Source organism: Carex rostrata, chromosome 34 (assembly GCF_964058835.1).
Source record: "Carex rostrata chromosome 34, lpCarRost1.2, whole genome shotgun sequence".
Classification (NCBI taxonomy): Eukaryota; Viridiplantae; Streptophyta; class Magnoliopsida; order Poales; family Cyperaceae; genus Carex; species Carex rostrata.
The window spans coordinates 1,771,001-1,790,967 of record NC_135951.1 but is presented as its reverse complement, the minus strand read 5'-3'; the positions used below and the strand labels follow the sequence as shown (position 1 = coordinate 1,790,967).

At 36.9% G+C, this 19,967-nt stretch overlaps 2 protein-coding genes across 14 annotated transcripts; one reads left to right on the top strand and one right to left on the bottom strand.

Moving 5' to 3' along the window:
* Positions 1–1,082: 1,082 nt before the first annotated feature.
* LOC144548896 (pathogenesis-related thaumatin-like protein 3.5) lies at positions 1,083–3,373 on the top strand. The gene is made up of 4 exons (XM_078297616.1): positions 1,083–1,371; positions 1,586–1,857; positions 2,383–2,613; positions 3,245–3,373. The coding sequence occupies exons 1-3, from the start codon at positions 1,128–1,130 to the stop codon at positions 2,608–2,610; spliced, it is 744 nt and encodes a 247-aa protein (XP_078153742.1). The 5' UTR covers positions 1,083–1,127; the 3' UTR covers positions 2,611–2,613; positions 3,245–3,373.
* A 1,384-nt stretch (positions 3,374–4,757) lies between these two features.
* Positions 4,758–17,317, bottom strand: LOC144548893 (uncharacterized). 13 transcript variants are annotated; one of them, XM_078297609.1, is made up of 19 exons: positions 17,175–17,317; positions 16,074–16,591; positions 15,902–15,983; positions 15,482–15,536; positions 15,306–15,397; positions 15,135–15,207; positions 14,709–14,839; positions 14,398–14,570; positions 14,145–14,290; positions 12,839–13,543; positions 12,582–12,722; positions 11,801–12,103; positions 10,138–11,347; positions 9,732–9,859; positions 9,089–9,196; positions 7,790–8,776; positions 6,985–7,680; positions 6,240–6,472; positions 4,758–5,621 (listed from the first exon to the last, which is right to left on the bottom strand). In XM_078297609.1, exons 2-19 carry the CDS (start codon positions 16,579–16,581, stop codon positions 5,000–5,002), a joined length of 6,393 nt encoding a protein of 2,130 aa, XP_078153735.1. In that variant the 5' UTR covers positions 16,582–16,591; positions 17,175–17,317; the 3' UTR covers positions 4,758–4,999. The 13 variants fall into 13 exon arrangements, with proteins under 13 accessions (XP_078153735.1, XP_078153728.1, XP_078153736.1 ...); XM_078297602.1 differs by having other exon boundaries at positions 4,758–5,628; positions 6,244–6,472; XM_078297610.1 differs by having other exon boundaries at positions 4,758–5,628; positions 6,244–6,472; positions 14,145–14,287.
* Positions 17,318–19,967: the final 2,650 nt, after the last annotated feature.

The following is a 19,967-nucleotide window of genomic DNA, read 5'->3' as shown; positions in this document are numbered from 1 at the left end:
AAATCGTAACGGGACCGCTTTGCGTCATCCGAAGAGTCAATCCGAACCATTAGATGCGATCTATAGATTAAGATGTGCTTGGAGACCAAATTTTACATTTTTTTTTTTGAATTGTTTTTGTCTATTTATTAAGCTACTTTGAAAATCGCTGATTTTACATTTTCTGGACCATTGGATCAGCGATTTTCAAAGTGGCTTAATAAATTGTAAAAAAATTCCAAAAAATATAAAATTTGGTCTCCAAGCACATCTTAATATATAGATCGCATCTAACGGTTCGGATTGACTATTCGGACTTTGAAAACGGAGAAAAAGGATTTGAAAAATAGAGTGCATTTGAACCCTCCTCAATGATTGGAAGAAAGGAATTTATCTGTCTCTGCACTCTGTACTTCCATTTCTGCAAGCAAGGTACCAATATTAATTCTTATTTCTTTGCACTGTACCAGAAGACCTGGGCATGAAGTATTCTTCTCATCGCACCTCTTTATTTCTTTCTATATCCATCAAACATAGTTACTAATCTGGAAATGTGATGAGATAGAGAAAAAGAAAGAGAGAGCAAATAATAAGTCTCATATTAGAAATCAATGAGAAACTTCTCAAGAGGAATTGTGTGCTTGGTTTTTTTCATTTTCTTCTTATTAGGTACTTGAAATATTCCATTTCTCCTTTTATACATCGTTTCTATATACTTTGAATATAAGAAAATATTGTATAAATACAAGTTTTTCTTCCCTAATATGTAATCTTACAATTCCTATAGGGTGAGGCTATGGTAATATGCATATTACACAGTCGCTCGAGCTATAGACTCATATCTCTGTTTTTAAAGTTCAAACAAACGATCTGAATTATTTAACATGATATTCATATGAAAATATATTTGCAGATCAAATTTTACACTTTTTTAGAACTTTTATTCATTTTTTAGATACATAGAGAATCACTTGATTTTAAAATTTTGAGCTATCAAAAGCAGTATTTTTCTTACCTAGATAGTAAAAGAATGTAAAATTTGCTCACCAAATACATTTTCATATAAAGATCATATTTAACGGTTTTAATTGATGGTTTGAACTTTGAAAAATATAGACATAGATTCATATCATGAGCCAATCTATAATATGCATATTACCATAGCCTCACTCATTCCTAAAACAAATAGTGTTTCTCTTATGTATGCACAAGGGGCGAAACTATCCGAAGGAGCGCGAATCTTCACAATAACAAATGAGTGCGAGGAAACCATATGGCCAGCAGTTATTCCTGGGGACAAATTCGACGGGGGCGGTTTCGCCTTAAAGGCCGGTCAATCCAAGGTTTTCACCGCCCCAGTTGCGTGGAGCGGCCGCATGTGGGGTCGAACAGGTTCAATAAACTTTTATAAAAATATACTTAAGACAAAAAAATTATAAAATTTTGCCAACCCTGAGAATGTTCCTCAAAATATCTTCTATTTCAATACTTTTCTCATAAAAAAAATTATAAAAATGTACTTAATATTAAAAATAATTATAAAATTATGTCTCACTATTAAATTTTTCCCTACCCTCATGATTATCTTGGCTCTGCCCCTGAACAGGCTGCTCCTTTGACCAAGACGGGAACGGCCCGTGCGAGACCGCATCTTGTGGGTCCACGCTCAAGTGCGGCGTAGGTGGCAAAACCCCCGCCACATTGGCCGAATTCACCCTCGCAAAGCTTGATTTTTATGATATCAGCTTGGTTGATGGATATAACCTCCCGATATCCATCACGCCGGTAAATGGTAACAAGAATGGCGGCGGAAATTGCAGTGTGGCCGGCTGTAACAGCGACTTGAGGGACCATTGCCCTAATGAGCTCGCTGTTAAGGTTTGTTTATGATGTGAAAATTAACATTACATGAACTTTATAATAGTTTGATGCTATGATGAAAACAAGAGGGTTCAAATGTCTTCATTTTTTATACTCCGTCATACTTACATTTTTAAAACTTAAATAACTTAAAATATACAACTTAAATGCTAAAAATAAACCATTAGATATGATCTATATATAACATTTTCTTTGTGCATATATAAAAGATTACGACATTTTAACTTTGTTTTCATTATTATCAAGAGGTTGCAAAAAATACACTGATGTGGATAATTTCTGACGTAAATTTTTAACTTATTGATTCATATAAAAAACAAAACTGAAAAATACTAACTTTTTATGAGTATGTAAAGAAATGATATAAATCACATCTAATAGTTTTATATTAACATTTAAATTTTAAAAATTTTGTTATGAGAAATGAAAAAGTGGAGCGAGGCACGATAGAGGCACCATAAATGGAGGCATTTGAACCCTCCTGTGAAAACAATTGATTAGTCTTTTCATATTTTTGGGCAGGTTAAAGGCAAGACAGTGGCATGTCGAAGCGCATGCGATGTGTTCGACACCGACCAGTACTGTTGCAGAGGCTCATATGGGGGGCCATCAACATGTCCACCAACCAATTATTCGAAACCTTTCAAGGCGGCATGCCCCGGTGCGTATAGCTACGCGTATGACGATCGTAGCAGTCTTTTTACATGCACTCAGGGTGATTACATCATCACCTTCTGCCCCAACAAGTGAGTAGTTGTATTACCATTTTTTTTTTGCAAATTTATTTAGCAAAGAGAAAGGGCACAAAAAGGTTTTTGATCACCTTCTGCTACTACAATATCAATTATCAGAAGTATAAATCAAAAATTTATTATCAGTCCTTATCAATTTGTGACTTACAAAAAAATTTAGGATAAAGTTGTGGTTTGACAATTCATGGATTAATTTTTGAATTGTCACATTACATGACAAAGGCAAAAATACTTTTGAAGGTTTAGATTAATTTTTTGACCACATTATTTGCTGCCCAAATTTTAGTCCGTTTTGATTTTTGAGGAATTAAAGATAACAATTATCAAATTACACATATATTCTGCATGATTGTTATTGCCTGTGTATTATTGTATGAACAAAATTTATTCTTCCATGATTGTTATTGCTCCCAAATATAATGAAATACAGATATTGCATATACAAAATAAAGTTCTTTTTAAATTACTAAAGCATGAATGAGCATGAACTTTTGTATTTTCATTATTTATTTACTATACTCACCCATAATATTTTTAACAAAAAATACTGGGAAATCAAAATCAAACCTCTTTTTATTAAAAGTTATTTGCTTATATTTTCTTTTTATTGTTGAAAATACAGGAATAAGAAGAGTGGCGCAACTAGAACTAAATCAATTTTCTCTTGGATTATTCCCATGTTTGCAATTGTTATTAACTGGTGGTTTTGGATATAGGATTTTAATCATATATGTTTGTTTTCCTTGTACTATTCTTGGTGTGATTGCTATTTTTTAGTTCTTTTTTTTCCCTTTTTTTATATGTTTGAGCATTCTTTTCAGTGTAATTACTAATGTGTGCTTACAATTAGTTTTATTTCAAAACCACAGTGCATTCATGTGAACATTATTATTTTTAAGAATGAAAAAAATATATTGAATTTGTAAAACAATTAATATTTTTGTTTTCTATCTGGCATATGATCAAAGGAAGCAGTGGCGTTGCCACATAGAATCGGGAATACTTGTACGTGCTGTCTCAAAAAAAATCAAAAATATGCTATTAATTTTATTTTATTTTAGATAAAAATTTTGAAAATATATTAAAAGTAAAAAATGATAAAATCATGTTTACATTAAAAATTTCTCCAAAATATGCTTCTATTTCTATTTTTTTAAATTATATAATATACTTAATATTCAAAATAATTATAAAATTAATACTTCATCCTGAAATTTTGTCACACATTAATAAAAAAATTTGGCTCTGCTTCTGCAAAGGATAGCAACATCAATGATTTTTTTATTAAGTAAACTGTTAGGTACAAATCTATTTTTTATATAAAAGAATCCTTGCTTTGAGTAGAGATCTAGAAACGCCTCTCTTATGCTTAAGACAAATGGTTGAAGAAAAGAATCAGTTCTAACTTGCTTATAGAGGGCAAAAATTGAAAGAATATTTGGAATAAAACATCAAAAAACAAAATAGCACATTGGTAAAATAATTTTGTTTTCGAGTAATAATAGTAGGGCAAATTAATCAAATAATTTTGTTGCATTCTTTGGCAATAATATAGAGAGCTTTTAGTTCTTCTAGAACATTTTTTAGGAGAATTGTCCTCATTTTCGTAAATGGATTTTAGGAACTGTGATTTTCCACTGAGCCACTGGCATTTCTCTAATTTGAACGGTATATATTAATTTGAAATTTGAACCTAAATAGTTTGCGAATTAATTTCGAACGAACTATACCCAGTTTGAGTTTGAATTTGAATAAGATTCAAACCAAATTAGTTTAATTTATTTCAAAACAGACTTCAATCGAACAGAGTTAACTACAATTTTTTTTCATTCGAAGTCGATCAAATCACAAACTACAAGATTTATTGGCAGCAAATAATCATATCTGTATTGCACAATTTTACAAGGGCTATGAAGCAAATGCAATTGTTCACAAATAATAAATCTGTAGTAACCGCCTTAATTGTCTGATTTAACCAAATGAGATATCTCACATAGTTGGGAAATATCTTTTATCTATTAATTTTAATTTTAATGTTTCTTATAATACAAGATTATTAACTGTCACCAATAATTGATGCATTTGTATTTTTTTATGCTGTTATATTTTAAAGTGGCAAATGATCAGCTAATCTCATTACTAATATTTAATTTGGGATCTGATCATCTCCTATGATTAATTTTCGTTAATTATAAGGCACATATACATAGCATAGCTAAAACCTCTTCACCCTTCCTACCCACAAAAATGAAAAGCAAATCACAACTTGATTTCAGAAACTGATACCTCCCTCCCTCTCTCTCTCTCTCTCTCTCTACATGGTTAAGCCCCAGCTCATTAAATCTCATATAATATGACTGTACAAAATGTTAGCAATATTCTAAACCCTAATCATCATCTGACAAGTACACCACACCATCTCCAACCGCCACCTGTCCCGATCCAAAACCACTACCATTGCCAAAAGATTCCACAGGTTGATTCTGATTCTGAGTTTGAGTTTGAGTTTGACTAACAGTAACTGGAACCTCTCTTAGGGAGGGAGTCAAAGATTCCATAAGGAAATTCTGAGTCTGAGTTTGAGTTTGAGCAGGTGGGGACTCCTGTGTTCGGGCAAACAAGGATTGGAGCTTCTGCATGGGAGTTAAGGCACCACTGCCAGGTGTCGGGGTGGGAGTCAAAGTGGGGACCGTGGCTGACATGTGGGACCGGGCACGAGCAAGATGAGGTGCAGGTGCGGTACGAAGTGGTGGGCCGGGTCGTGGAGGGAGAGTAACCGGGCTGAATGTAGCCCGGTTGGGATTTGGAGAAGGGGTTGAAGGCCGTAGTGGGGAGGAGGTAGAAGGAATGTGAAGCGTTGCAACAGATGGTGGTCTGAGAGATCCATTTGCATTTACACTGACACTTCCTTGCCGAGGTGGTGCAGCTGCAGGAGGAGCAGATGCTCTCTGGATTTGCTGTGGCACTCGATGTTGCGGCGGCATCTGTGGTCTATGCCCAGTCACGTGGCTTCTTACTGCAAGCATGACAACAAAACAAACAAAGAGTTGTTAGTCTCATTTCATGATCTACTTGCATGGATTGAAAAATAGGGAGGTGGTTTAAAAAATAGGGAGGTAGTTGGTTTAAAATTAAAAAAGAGGGAATTTCATGTAAACCCCTCAAAATCTCCTACATATTTTTTTAGCTTTTTAATTAAGGTAAAATGGGTATTTTATACTAAAATGAGTTTTAATAGAAAAGTCAATAAATTGGGTAAATTTGTGAATTTTTGAAGTTTAGAACAGCAAATATGATATTATCGTAATTTCAAGATTTTATAGGGGTATAAATGAAATTCCTACTCAAAAAAATTGAAAATGAGTTTTAATAGAAAAGTCAATAAAAAGGGGGAATTTCATGGATACCCCTAAAAAATCTCCTACATATTTTTATCTTTTAAATAATGGGTAAAATGGGTATTTTACAAATTTAAAATGAGTTCTAATATAAAGTCAATGAATGGGGTAAATTTGTGAGTTTTTGAAGTTTCAAAGCACAAATATAAATACATAATTTCAAGATTTTTGAGGGGTACAAGTGAAAATCCTCCACCCCCCCACACAAATAAACAGAAGAAATGAAAACATACAATGGGAGGATGCAGAGGTGGAAGGTGAAGCGGATGTAACAGTCCTGTGCTCAATGAATTTTGCACGGAACTCCTCGGCCAGGGACTGATTTAAAAGAACTTTTTTGTAGACATCCTCCAGCTGCTGCTTCTGATGCCGATACGTGTTCTCATGCTCCCGTACCATCTCATCATATTTCCTCTTTAGCGCCTCCATCTCTTCTTCCATTAACATCTTTATTTGCGATCTCTGTTCCAATCACATAAAACACACTTTAAAAACAGCAACCAAAACCAGTACCAGTTCGAAGACAAGTTTTTGGTGAGCCTAACTCCAAAACCTATTGGATTAGCTTCAAACGACGAAATTTTGCATCATTGTGTAGTGAGATGATGTTTACATGCAATTTATAATTTACAATTTATTATCAGAGCATAACTCCAAAACCAATCTACGTCAACAATGATGTGTTTACAAGCAAAATCTATAAGAATTTAATTATCTTAGTATAAAGTCAAGCGGTAAAAAAAAGATGGTTTATAAGTTAATTTAATATATTTTTCATCATATTTTTGACCGCTTGACTTTATCATGAATTAATTTGAAAACTTATAAATAACGTAGGTAAACACATCACTTGTGAAGTATATCAATTTGAACAGTTTGGATTGTTAGTTTGAAGTCAATCAAGTTAAACTCTAGTTCTACTCAAAAGTATAATTATAACAGAAGAAAGAAAAGGAAAGCAGAGAAACACAAACCCTAGCTTCATCACGCCTTGCCAGAATGTTCTCTTGATGCTTGATCCTTGCCAGCTCATTCTTTAATGGGTCGGCATGGAGCCCGTGCGGGAAAACCATTGGGGATGCCAACGGAAGCATCTGCCACACATTGTAATTAGCCTCTGACCCATTTTGAGGTATGGAGCCAACGTTCTGCGTACCGGAATTCTGAAACGGTACAGGTAAAGCAACCGAGTTTTGAGGCACTGTTCCCTGGCTTTGCTGGGGAAAAGGATGAGCATCCAATGTGTAAGCCATGGTGTTGTCTCCGTTTGCAACTGCAACATCAACTACAGCTGGAAGCGTAACTGCTGTTAGAGATGGAGTCAACTCTGCAGCCTCAGCATGTGGAGTCAACTCTGCAGCCTCAGCATGTGGAGTCAACTCTGCGGCTTCAGCATGTGGAGTCAACTCTGCGGCTTCAGCATGTGGAGTCAACTCTGCGGCTTCAGCATGTGGAGTCAACTCTGTGGCTTCAGCACATGCAGTCGACTCTACAGCCTCAGCATGTGGAGCCAATTCTACAGCTTCTCCCTGTGGAGTTGACTCTACAGCTTCAGCAGGTGGAGTCGACTCTGTGGTTTCAGCAGGTAGAGTTGACTCGGCAGTTTCAACAGGTAAAGTTGACTCAGCAGTTTCAACAGGTGTAGTTGACTCTGCTACAGATTGAATTTCCTGAAGTTAACCAGAAAAGCACTCCTTTTTAATCAAATCAACAGGAAATTGTACTTGTTAGAAGCAAATAACAACAATGATCAACTCAACATGAAATCTGAACTATTACCTGTTCCATAATTGTATTCTCAACATCTCTATGCTGAGCTGTCAATTCAGCAGCAGCAACTCCCTGTGCTGCTACTTCAACTGGTGTCACTTCCCCTGCAACTACTCCAGTTTCTCCAAGGGGAGGTGAAGGAGTATGATTCGACGGCCCTGATGCAGTGTCCCCATCCCCATCCCCATCACTTTCAGAAAAATTATCTTTCTGAACCAAAGGTGGAGTAGGAGCATACCAGTTAAACACCTGCACAATGAACTCACCGCAATCCGATAAGGGTACATTTTCAAAGTCATCCGCCAGATTACCCAATTTTGCGTTTTGAACCCAGTCTTCTTTAATGCTCTTCTCCAGTTCCCTTGCAGCCATATGTAATTCCTGCAGCCTCTTCCTCTCCGTCTCCATATGAGCCTCGAATGCATGCATCTTTCTCTCAAACTCCTCTTCCACTTCTCTAACCTTCTCCTCCATGCCACTACCAGAATATCTCTCGAGCTGAGATCGGTGCTCTTTCGTCAACTGTGTTGCCTCTCTCTCCTTGAACTGCTCCATCTCAGTAACCACCATTTCCTGCTTAGTTAAAAGAGCCTCTACCCTTCTAGAAGAAACCTTTTCTATTAGGTCCAGTTGTGCTTTCAACAGTTTTTCCTTTGTATTTTCTTGCTCTACCTCTGTCTCATTTGCGGTTTGATTTTGAACAGGCATTGGAGCAGGGGTTTCAATTATTTCTTCATCCGAAGAGGGAGTCTCCGGAAGGGTGATCACCTCTTGCTTGGGTACCTTGAATAGTTTGTTGTATAATCTGATAGCCGGGATGTGACCTGCCAGCATGGCATCTGCTTTCTCTTGAAACTCCACTTTCAATGCCTTTAAACGGCAATAGACGGATTCGACAATATCAGCCTTACAGTTGTAATTCAACTTTTCGGATGCAAGAGCTGTCAGCTGTAACGGGTCGATCCAATGTTTGAAGAGAGATGCAGCTCTCCAGCACTACATATGACCAAAATTTGTAAATCATGACATCAACTATAATAGTAATACAGGGTTTTGTGATAAGAAAGCATGATATACTAAACAGTTTGTATTGATCCCCATATTTAGGAAATTATTTATAAAGGGAGTAATTTGGTGAATAATATTCAACTAGATGTGGCATTAGTCCAACAAGTGGGAGTAATTTTGATCCACTCGTTTATTTTTCCTCACAGAATTACTTTATTTATGATAAATTAGAGCATGTGTTTTGCTTCATTTCTCTTTGTTTTATAACTGTGGAGGAGGGCCCACAGGGCTCGAACTAACCAATGAAATGACCAATGTTTGTAGGATCGCTGCATCTCCGCCATTATCAACCTTAAAATTGTTCATAACATACTCCAACAGCATCCTGGCCATTGTCTTCACATAATCCTACATAACAACTCAACAAACTCAGCACCCACTTCAGCAAAAAAAAAAAAAAAATCCTCAGCACAAAGGCATTGAAAATGTACTCGGACAACAAATCTATATCTGCTGAGATTATGAGAAAAGAAAGGAAAGGAGAAAAAAAAAAAAAAGAGTGAGGCTATGGTAATATACATATTACACATCGGCCCGTGCTATGAACTCCTATCTCTATTTTTAAATCTAAACTGTTGATCGGAACCATTCAACATGATCTTCATATGAGAATATACTTGCAGACAAAATTTTACATTCTGTTTAGAAATTTTTTTTTTGCTATTCTTTTAGATATGTAGAAAGTCACTTTATTTGAAAATTCTGTACCATCCAGAAACAGTGATATTCTATCTTAGTAAATAGTAAAAAAATACTAAAAAATGTAAAATTTGTTGTCCGAGTACATTTTCATATGGAGATCATGTTTTAAGGGTTTGGATGACTATTTGAATGTTGAAAAAAGACAAGTTCAACTAAAAACAAAGATAATTGAAAAGCATACTGGAAGCCCGGCAGATTGACACAAGTTGAGCAGTTGAGGTTCAAGTAAAAGATGAATGCCCTTTTGCATGCTTCTTAGATTTGCTCCCACTTCAACTGATGCTAAAGCACCCGCTTGATTTGATATCTCTGTAAATGAATCATCATACACCATTAATTGCATTATAAACTTTTTCCTTCTGCATCTATGGTTCTATATTAACCAGCAACAACTGCATCTTTGGTTCTATATTTTTTTCGGTTTTGATGCAGTTATTCATTTTTGAAGTGCTCATTAAAAGAGTTGTACAATAAAAACCTTGTTGAGAGGGTCCAGCACTGATGCATTTATGGTTCTATATTCTTTTCAGTTTTGATGCAGTTATTCATTTTTGAAGTGCTCATTAAAAGAGTTGTACAATAAAAACCTTGTTGAGAGGGTCCAGCACTAATGCCCGAGAAATCATCCCAAGTTGAAACTGCAGCAAGAGGGTTCCTAGCAGACACATTCGTACCAGTCTTTCCTCGGGGGGACACGATACCCGTACCAGCCATACTGGTATCAACCCCATTCTTCTTTTTCTTCTTCCTTGACTCCTCGGTCTCACCTCCTCCACTAGGCCCCGCCACAAGGGGCTTCTCTGAGTTATCAAACGGACGAACCTTCCTTCTATTCCTCTGTAAAGGGCCATCAGATTGTATAAACCTCCACTGTGGATTCTTCCCTTCTAAAAGACCAGACCAGAACACTGGTGGGTCCCCATGCAATGAAGCAACCCCCTCCTTCTCACCTATCAATGGACCCGAATCGTGTGAATAGAATTCGCCACTCGGCTGTGCCTCAACCAGCAGAGATGCCACTGACAAGGCACCAGCACTGCTCTTCCCGGAAACCTTATCCATTATCTCAGTCATGACAGCATCCACAAAGGCCGTGTCCTCTGGGGAAACATAGGAAGAACGGTAATTTTCATGTGCATCATCAGGCTGAAGATGGAGCTCATGTAATTGTGAAAAGAGGCACTCAGCACCCCAGCTGAGCAGGGAATGACTGACGGTGGGGACCACACCCTGCAAAGTGCTGTCTAAGAAGACATCCTGTTTGGCAAGGCTAAGCACCTTCTCCTCAACAGCACATGGAGAGTAGAAGCGAAAAACAGGAACTCTCTCAGGCTGTATGTTAATCCTCTGTAGATTCCGGGTATCATTCATGGGATTCCAGTCACTGTCAAAGATTAGCACGGCATCTACAGCTGACAGTTTCAGACTGGGTTGGCACGCACGGTTCTCAATGAGGAACACAAACCTCCCCTTGCTCTTGTCATTGAAGTTATTCATAGCAATTTGCTTCTTTGACATCAGTAGGCCCCGCTCCACATGTTCATACGCTTCGGCACCGAATCTCTGCCGCAGAAAATCATCTAAGAAGTCTCCTATTTGGTTTCTACCAGAACCACCGCCTGACTGAAACACAAGAAGTACCCGTAGGCCCCGCTCTTTCATCTCATGCAGCAGTTTGTCTAGCAATAGCAGCTTACCAGATGCATAGACCCCAATATTTAATATCTCAGATAACGGTTTCTCCTTTGTTAGTGCCGTTTGCAAGTCTTGATAAACAAGGTATGGATGATCGCAACACTGTAAAGTAAACAGTACACAATGACATCTAAGTATATGCTTGTGTAAGCGTCAGAAGTAGATAAATTACCCATTTGCCCTCGAAAGCCGTCCAATTAGAAGACTGGCATTTTTCTGAAACATGCTGCATATATTTTGTTTTTTGAATAAAGGGTAAAATGGGTAGTTTATGAATTTAAAATGAGTTTAATAGAAAGAACAATAAAATGGGTAAATTTTTGAGTTTTTGAAACTAAAAAGGGTATACGTAATTTCGAAGTTTTTAAGAGGTATACATGAAATTGCCTCAAAAAGGAAATACCCATGTCAAAGTTGTTATGACAAAAAAAATAATTATTAAAAAAAATCTCCTATGGATGTAACCACAGGACTCTTGCAAAGCAACTTCAACTTCTCCAATTAAGATTTGAATTTGAATTATGTTAATAAAATAGCAAAGATGTTGATTTTTACCTTGCGAAGTGAGATGAGCATATCCCGAAGCGCCCCCACTTGATCGTTCTTAGAAGAAGAACGAAGAGCGAAAGAATTAGATAGCAGAGTTGAACAGTACAATTCCAGCTGCACCTTTGAAAACCGTGCCGGGACCCAGTACTCCATGACCTTAGATGTTTCTTCTTTTCGTTCATACGCCAGGTGATGCCCCAACTTCTCTTTGTAATGAGCCAGCATATCACTTTTGCTAAGGTTATTATTTGAAATGTCATGGTTTGGGTCCAGATAGGAGAGCATGTTCACGTACTCTGATAAATTGTCCTGTAAAATAATAGTAGAGGTTGTCAATAATTGAACTCTTACAGTTCTAGTAATGATGCAAATCATTATTTTCTAACAAATTTAGAGAACTTAGAAATAAAAAATAAAAAATAACAGAAGCATATTTTTAATACATAATGAAGCACTCTATTGAAAATTTAAAAGTTCTAACCACCAGAATCTAAAGCACAATAACACTAACAAGTCTATTGTGATAATGAAAACAAAACCACTTAGAAGCAGTTGAGTTAGACTATAGTTAAAACTTAGACTACTCAAACCGGTTTCAAATACATTAACATGAAACTTTAGACTAACCCAAACAGGCTATGAATACTTAAACTAACTAAAATAAATAGAACTTGCAAATTAAATAGACCACAGGTGTTAAGTTGTCTCAGTAAAGTACACCAGATTTAAGTACTGGAAATCTGCTTATGAAATTAATATGGTAAAAAATAAATGTTGTTAAAAATACCCTGAGAGGAGAGCTTAATAGAAGAAGCCTGAAATCACAAGAGAGATTCTTGAATTTCTCGAGATATTTTGAAATGCGCGAGTTTTGACAATCATCTACAATAACCGTCTCCCACCCAATAGAGTCTAACATCTCAAAATCCTATAAAAATAGAGAGCGAAAGAGAAAGAGATATGGGGGGGGATTAAAACAGTAAGAAAAAATAAACAAGGAACATGAAATATTTAGGTAATGCATGCATGTAAAGAGATGCTTACCTCCAAAATAGCATCGGGATGAGAAAGTAACACTTGAAACATGACACAACCACTCTCCTCATAAAACTCAAAATCTCGCATGAGTTTCCGTACCGGTTTGGTACCTGTATAACTGACAACATTGATATTTGGCGCCAGACGCTGAAATTTCGACTCCCACAAAGGCAAAGACCCAACACTTGAAACTATAACAATCGGGCAGCAGATATCCTCTATAACCAACATAATGAACAAGATCGTCTTTATAACTCTCTCCTGCTCATCAATGAAAACCGCATTCTGTGACTTGTGCCAGAAAAGGCGTAGTTGGTTTACAGAGTGAAGGTGTTCGCTGTTTTCACTGTTTAAACCCGGCGGGAAGAGATCCGGAAACTTCTCAAGCCTTTCAAAAGGAGATTGCTTGACCTCAAGTGCTCTGTTAATACGCTGCGGGTATGAAGAGAGACGTGCCTGTTGCCGGCGAGATTCAAATGCTTTAATGAGAGAGGCATTTTCTTCTGTGTAGAGAAAAGGGGAGGTCTCGAGCTCCCATGTGGCATGCTCATAGCCTAGGTCACGCCACTTGACAAGAAACTCAGCATTGCAATATGGTAGTTTGTCTCCGGGCCCGTCATAGAACTCATCTGCTGCTGTTTCTGGCATTAGGGGACGCTTTGTCAGTAGCCGTTGTGGCTCTGTCCACTCCTGCTTCCACTTTGGTAGGTTCTGTCACCAAGAGACAACTTATCACAAATAAAAACTTTGGAGGCCTGATATTGTATTAGGTAGTTCTAGCATGCATCCACCTTTATATACATCTCTTTGATGTTTTGGAAAAGGGAAGGGTTCAAATGCCTCATGCCTTTCATGCCTCATCATGCCTTTCATACCCCATATCATATATCTCCGTTTTCAAAGTTCAAGATGTCGATCCGAACCGCTCAATATGATATCCATCTTAAAATATGCTAGTAGACCAAATTTTATATTTTTTGGAATCTTTTTGCTATTTTTTTAGATAAGTACAATGTCACTGTTTTTGGATGTTCCAGAAACCACTATTTTGTACCTATCTTAAAAAATAGTAAAAAAATTCCAAAAAATATAAAATTTGGTTATGTTGAGCAGTTCGGATCGACAATTTGAACTTTGAAAACGGAAATATAGAATGTGAGGCACAATGAGGTATGAAAGGCATGAGGCATTTGAACCCTCCTCTTTGATAAAATTAAGTTCAATTTTAAGCAAATAAAATAAAATTGTAGATGTGTTCCATCAGATAATTTAATTTTTCAAATGATGGAATTCAATGAATTTTATGAAATACCCTCTTATCCCTATGAATCCTAGTGGTGAATTTTAATAAGAGTTCTGGGGCCTCAAAAGCAATTTCGGCCTCCGGGACCCATCGGTTGTGCACATGCGCCAAATTCTTGTACTTCACAAGATATAGCTTCCCGTTATTAGACCCTGCTACAAACATCACACAAACCCAGCAATTTACACAACAGAGCAAAAAAAATATGCAAAATTAAAAAAATTAAAAAAATGGATATATTAAAAAGAAAAAAATCAATTACCGTCTTTAACATCCCAGATATTTTCAATACCACCACATACTGCATAAACACCAAATTGGATTCTTTTCTGGATGCAAGTGATGCATAGCCATGTGCCATGTGGATTTGACTGAAGTGGTGGGTCCAAGCAAGACAGGTGGTAGGTTTTCTTGCAATTTTTCCCTTCACAGCACCTGCAAAGTCCCGTTTTTATTTAATTCACCATATACATAATACGTAGATAAATAAATCATCTATTAAATCAGCAAGCAAGGAAATATTAAATGAGAACTCCAGATAGAGATGAACAAGAGAGAGAGATGAATACATACAATAGAACTCCTGGCTTTTGGCAAGTAAGACAAGTATTAGGCACAGAGTCTATTTCACCGGCCTGATGCTGCTCAGATATGTCAATGGCCTCATCCTTAGCGATCACTGCTTCTTCTAAATCCACCTTTCTCTACACAAGAAGAGAAAAACCATATTAAATTAAAAAAATAATTAATATAATACCTAAAAGCCCTTGAAAACCAACTAATTAGAAGACTGCCATTTACCTGAAACATTCTACATCTTTTTTTCTTTTCTTAATAAAGGGTAAAATGGATATTTTATGAAATTAAAATGAGTTTTAATAGAAAAGACAATTAAATGGCTAAATTTGTGAGTTTTTGAAATTTAGAAGGGTAAATATGATATTATGAACTTAAGAGGAGTAAATTCATAATTTTGAAATAAAAAAAATAAAATAATACCTCTGCAGTTGAACCAGTAGCAGGAGGATCATCGGCCTTACATGGTGGTGCTGATAATATCTCGCACTCACTTCTATATGCATGCATGCAAGTATTGATTAGAACAGAGAGCAGTTTCACTTATTTGAATTGAATATTGATTAAAAAGAACAAAGAAAGGGAAATAAATACATTTCATCTGAAGAAGACTCCCCTCTAGCTTCCTTTACTGAAATAACATGTTCTTCGGCATTATTCTCCGAAACCTTCATAGATGAGTTTGCCTAAATCATAACACGTTAAAACTTTAACATAACATGCAAGTCAACATGCATGTAAAAAATATTTAATGAGGAAAATAGAAGAACCTCAGGAGCATGTGGAATGGCTTCCTTAGTTGATTTTGAACTGCTTGAGTTCTCCCTGATAATAAATAAAAATATTTTTTCTTGAAAATATCTAATAAATGCAAAGCTGAAAATCTATCTATTATAGAAACAAATATCTCTAACTACTTTTTCATCAGCAAATGAGTTTAATTTGACAATCTTCACAATTGCCAGAATTTTCTTAAAATTAATATACAACATTATATTTTTTTTTCCCTGTTCATCAAACATTTTGAGTTATATGTCCAGATTCAACAACCATTAACAGATCATCACATGGCACTCAAAATTTGCATAAAACTGGTAATACAAACAAGTTATGAAACTATTCAAAAAACTTTAATGCTTCCAAAACCCCACATTAGAACTTAAAATCCATAGACTAGTAAATATAAACACCTCATGCAGGATGCTTTTTCCACAGGATCATCTACAATCAAATCTGTATCTACTGGTGCCTCAACTGCCTCTGCTTTCTCCACTACATTTTATTTCAAAAAGCAAATTGATTTAGAGTTTAGACCCATAAAAAAAGAGTAAAATAATAGAAGCAACAAAGAAGGGTAGATACCAGGAGGTGAAGGTTTGTTTATTTTGGAATGAGGCATGAACAGCTCCTTGTATCGTTTTGCATGCATGAGAAGTCTCCGTCTCTTTACCGATGACCCCTCTTCCTTTTCATTTTCATTCAAAGGTGAACTCGAACTTAAACCCCTCTTGCCCGTTTTCGAATTCTCTTCTTCTACTAGCGCCTTCTCTTTTCCCTTTGATTTTTTCTTAGGACTTTTTACACTTGAACCGGACCCACCCGAAACCGACTTCATAGAATTTGAAGTTGGGTTTTTTTTCTTAGTAGAAGGACTAGGGGCAGTGGTAGTGCCACTCAATTGGGCTTTTTTCTTTGTTGGTGTTTCTCGTGTTGACCTTCTTAAAGGAGAAGGGGTGACTGTATTAGAGCTCGATACCGAAGATTTCTTGTTGCTTTCTGAATCTTTAGAATTTGGTTTCTTTGCCTCTAAATTGGCGTCAGTGCAAGACTTTTTATCTCCTTTTTTCCCTTTTGATCGAGTTTTCACCATTATTTAGTTCCTATACAAACAATGGTAGAGAATCAGATGAAACCTCTCATATATGAAGATATATTGCAAAATAAAAGGTGATAAAGAGTGACGATGTAATTTACAGTAAGCTTTCCTTTAATGCTCATGTGGCATTTCATTTTTTTTTTAATTATCATTTAAGCCCATAGGCAACCTCTCTTTAATACCAAAGCAATTACAATGAGTTACCAATACAATTACCAGTATTAAAACTCTTCCAAAAAAAATTACCAGTACCACTTCAAATACTAAGAATACCCTATCCCAGTACTATTACCAGTATAATCACCCGCTAGCAGAGTGCAAATTTTAAGAAAAGTATATTGAACCCAAATTTCTTCCTTAAATTGAAATGGGGAAAAAAGAAGAAGACAAATTACATAATTTCTATGAAATCACTTGTAAGGATTAAAGAACAATACATCCGACATTATCAAAGAAAATAAAAAGAAAAGGGAAAAACCTAGGGTTAGGGTTTAGGACAAGACCCGCACAAATTGACGATCACGATCAGTTGATGAAGAAAATCAGGAAACCCTAGCTACGGTCCTATGGTGCTACACCTTACCTACCTAGGAAGAGAGAGCGACGTATCTCATGTGCACCGTATCCGAAACGGCGACACTCGAGTAGAGATCGACGCTGCTGGAAATGAGAACGACAGAGAGAGAGAGAGCGCGAGGGGCACTTTTACAAATTCACCCTCGTTCCTTCCGCTCCCAGACTAAAGAGCACGTATTCATATTATCTAAAGTAACACAAATTTCGATTTTTATCTAGACCGTCTGATTAGAGGTGGAATGCAAATGACTCTTTCAAAATTCGTGCTAAATGGATCTGACGTTCTTTTTTTTAACCTCATAATTTGAGTTACTTTAGGTAAATGAATTCGCGCTTCTGTTGTCCGGATCCTCTAAAGTAACTCGAATTTTGTATTAGATCTGAACCGTCCGATCAGAGATGGAATGCAAGCGGTTTCTTTAGACTTCGTGCTATACAGATCTGACGTCTGGTTATAACCTCAAAATTTGATATACTTCAGATGATATGAATTCGCGCTTGCCTTCTCCTCAGCAATCAATTTATGAGTTGAAGGCAGGTACCACCGTACCAGTGGTTTAATTGGGGTAAAGATATTGACAGACCAATGTTTGCTTCATACAGCGCAAGTAAGAGGCAAAACAGTACTGCGTGAAGTAAAAACTACTATGTTAATATCTGTACCTGTGATTTGCCATCTAGTCTTTTATAACTCGTGATATTTAATAATAATAATAAGAGTAAAATGTTGTTCCCTTGAATCTATTTCCTATCTGTCCTCCTAATAATCTTTCTTTTTTGTTCCCTCACGTGATCAAAATCCACCCTATTCAATCTTCTCTTAGAAAAAAAAAAATTCAACACAACTCAAAACCCACCATGTTCTTCTCCTCAACTGCTCGACACCAGCTACCCACGCTGATGGTTGTGATGGCGGTCGAGATCCGACAAGGGGAGCATGGTGCACCGTCGAGATCCGACGAGGGGAGCATGGTGCACCGTCGAGATCCGACGAGGGGAGCATGGTGCGCCGTCGAGATCCGACGAGAAAATCGTGGTGCACCGTCGAGATCCGGCGAGGAGAGCGTGGTGCACCGTCGAGATCCGGCGAGGAGAGCGTGGTGCACCGTCGAGATCCGGCGAGGAGAGCGTGGTGCACCGTGGAGATCCGACGAGGAGAGAGTGGTGCACCGTCGAGATCCGACGAGGAGAGAGTGGTGCACCGTCGAGATCCGACGAGGAGAGAGTGGTGCACCGTCGAGATCCGACGAGGAGAGAGTGGTGCACCGTCGAGATCCGACGAGGAGAGAGTGGTGCACCGTCGAGATCCGACGAGGAGAGAGTGGTGCACCGTCGAGATCCGACGAGGAGAGAGTGGTGCACCGTCGAGATCCGACGAGGAGAGAGTGGTGCACCGTCGAGATCCGACGAGGAGAGAGTGGTGCACCGTCGAGATCCGACGAGGAGAGAGTGGTGCACCATCAAGATTCGACAGGGAGAGCGTGGTGCACCATTTGAAGGGGTCCATGCTAGCCCAGCGAAGGTTATCACAGTGGAACATATGAATACTTTATTTGTTAGATATGCATACTTCATGTTAGATATGAATACTTCTTGAAAGAGGTGGGGTGAGAGAGATGAATCTCACTTTTGAATTATTTCGAACATGTATGAATACTTCATTTGTTAGATATGCATTCATATTGTTAGATATGAATATTTCTTAGAAGAGGTGTTCAAGAAAAAGGATCTAACTTTGAATTTTGAATTGTATAAATTATTTCAAACATGTATGAATACTTCGTAATCGTCAGTATGAATACTTCATTTGTTTAGATATGAATACTTCTTTAGTTAGATATGAATAATATATAGATTCGCTGTAGTGGTCCCCAATCTTGGCAAATGTCGCTTTCAGACAGTTGCGGTCTCCAATCCAGGCTGTCACAAGACGTCAGCGGTCCCCCTAATCGTTACTAGTCTCCTCCAACTTGTGTTTACATATGACAAATGGTTCTGATAATAAGTATGAATACTATACGTTTTAACTATTAATAAAATAGCATTAATCTTGCTCTTTAGTGGTAGTTAGCATGTTTTAATTATTTTTTTGTCTTTTAGAGCGGGGGACAGATAGGGGACTGAAGTAGAGAGACTGTTAGTCGATCTCTAATAATAATTTAGTGATAAGTTTTAGAATTAATTGTCATATCTCGGTTAATAAAGCCAATGTATCCAATAACTCGTTTTTTAAATATAGCACAAATGTTAATTAAAAAATTAAATTATGACATTAAACTATAATTTCTTAAAGAATTAATTGTCATTCTTAAATAGTAGTTTGTTATTCCATGTTTTTGTAGGAATAGCGAGAACATCGCTATTCTCGCTGTTCCTGAGTATGTTTGAATGTATCGGAATAGCACTGTTCTCGCTGTTCCCGCTATTCTCGCTACATCCAAACATACCTTAATAACTTGACATTAATCTCAAAATGGCCCCTATATCTATAATAAATATTAAATTTCAATTGCTCGGCTGAAATCGTGCCACTTTTATTTATAATTCGGTATGGTACCGGAGAGGATATGGATTTCAAATGAGAGGGGTAGATGGCAGAGATCCATGGCTTGACTTTGTTCAAGAGAATATGAGCGAGCATGCTTTGATCAAGAGATGAATTAAACTAACTTGTTAATTCACGCATGATTCGTAATTCATACTTGAAAAATTAAATTTAAGTAGGGTAAAATAATTACCTTTCATGATGATGTTAAATCGAGAAAGAAAAAGTAACAAAGTTAGTTAAAAAAATTCTAAAATTA

Coding starts and splice junctions, on each gene's coding strand:
- LOC144548896 (XM_078297616.1), top strand. CDS start 1,128: ATGCATATTACCATAGCCTCACTCATTCCTAAAACAAATAGTGTTTCT. Junction 1,372..1,585: donor CCGCATGTGGGGTCGAACAG/GTTCAATAAACT, acceptor GCCCCTGAACAG/GCTGCTCCTTTGACCAAGAC. Junction 1,858..2,382: donor CTAATGAGCTCGCTGTTAAG/GTTTGTTTATGA, acceptor ATTTTTGGGCAG/GTTAAAGGCAAGACAGTGGC.
- LOC144548893 (XM_078297602.1), bottom strand. CDS start 16,581: ATGGTGAAAACTCGATCAAAAGGGAAAAAAGGAGATAAAAAGTCTTGC. Junction 11,348..11,800: donor TGCTCATCTCACTTCGCAAG/GTAAAAATCAAC, acceptor TTTACTTTACAG/TGTTGCGATCATCCATACCT. Junction 9,197..9,731: donor GTCAATCTGCCGGGCTTCCA/GTATGCTTTTCA, acceptor GTTGTTATGTAG/GATTATGTGAAGACAATGGC.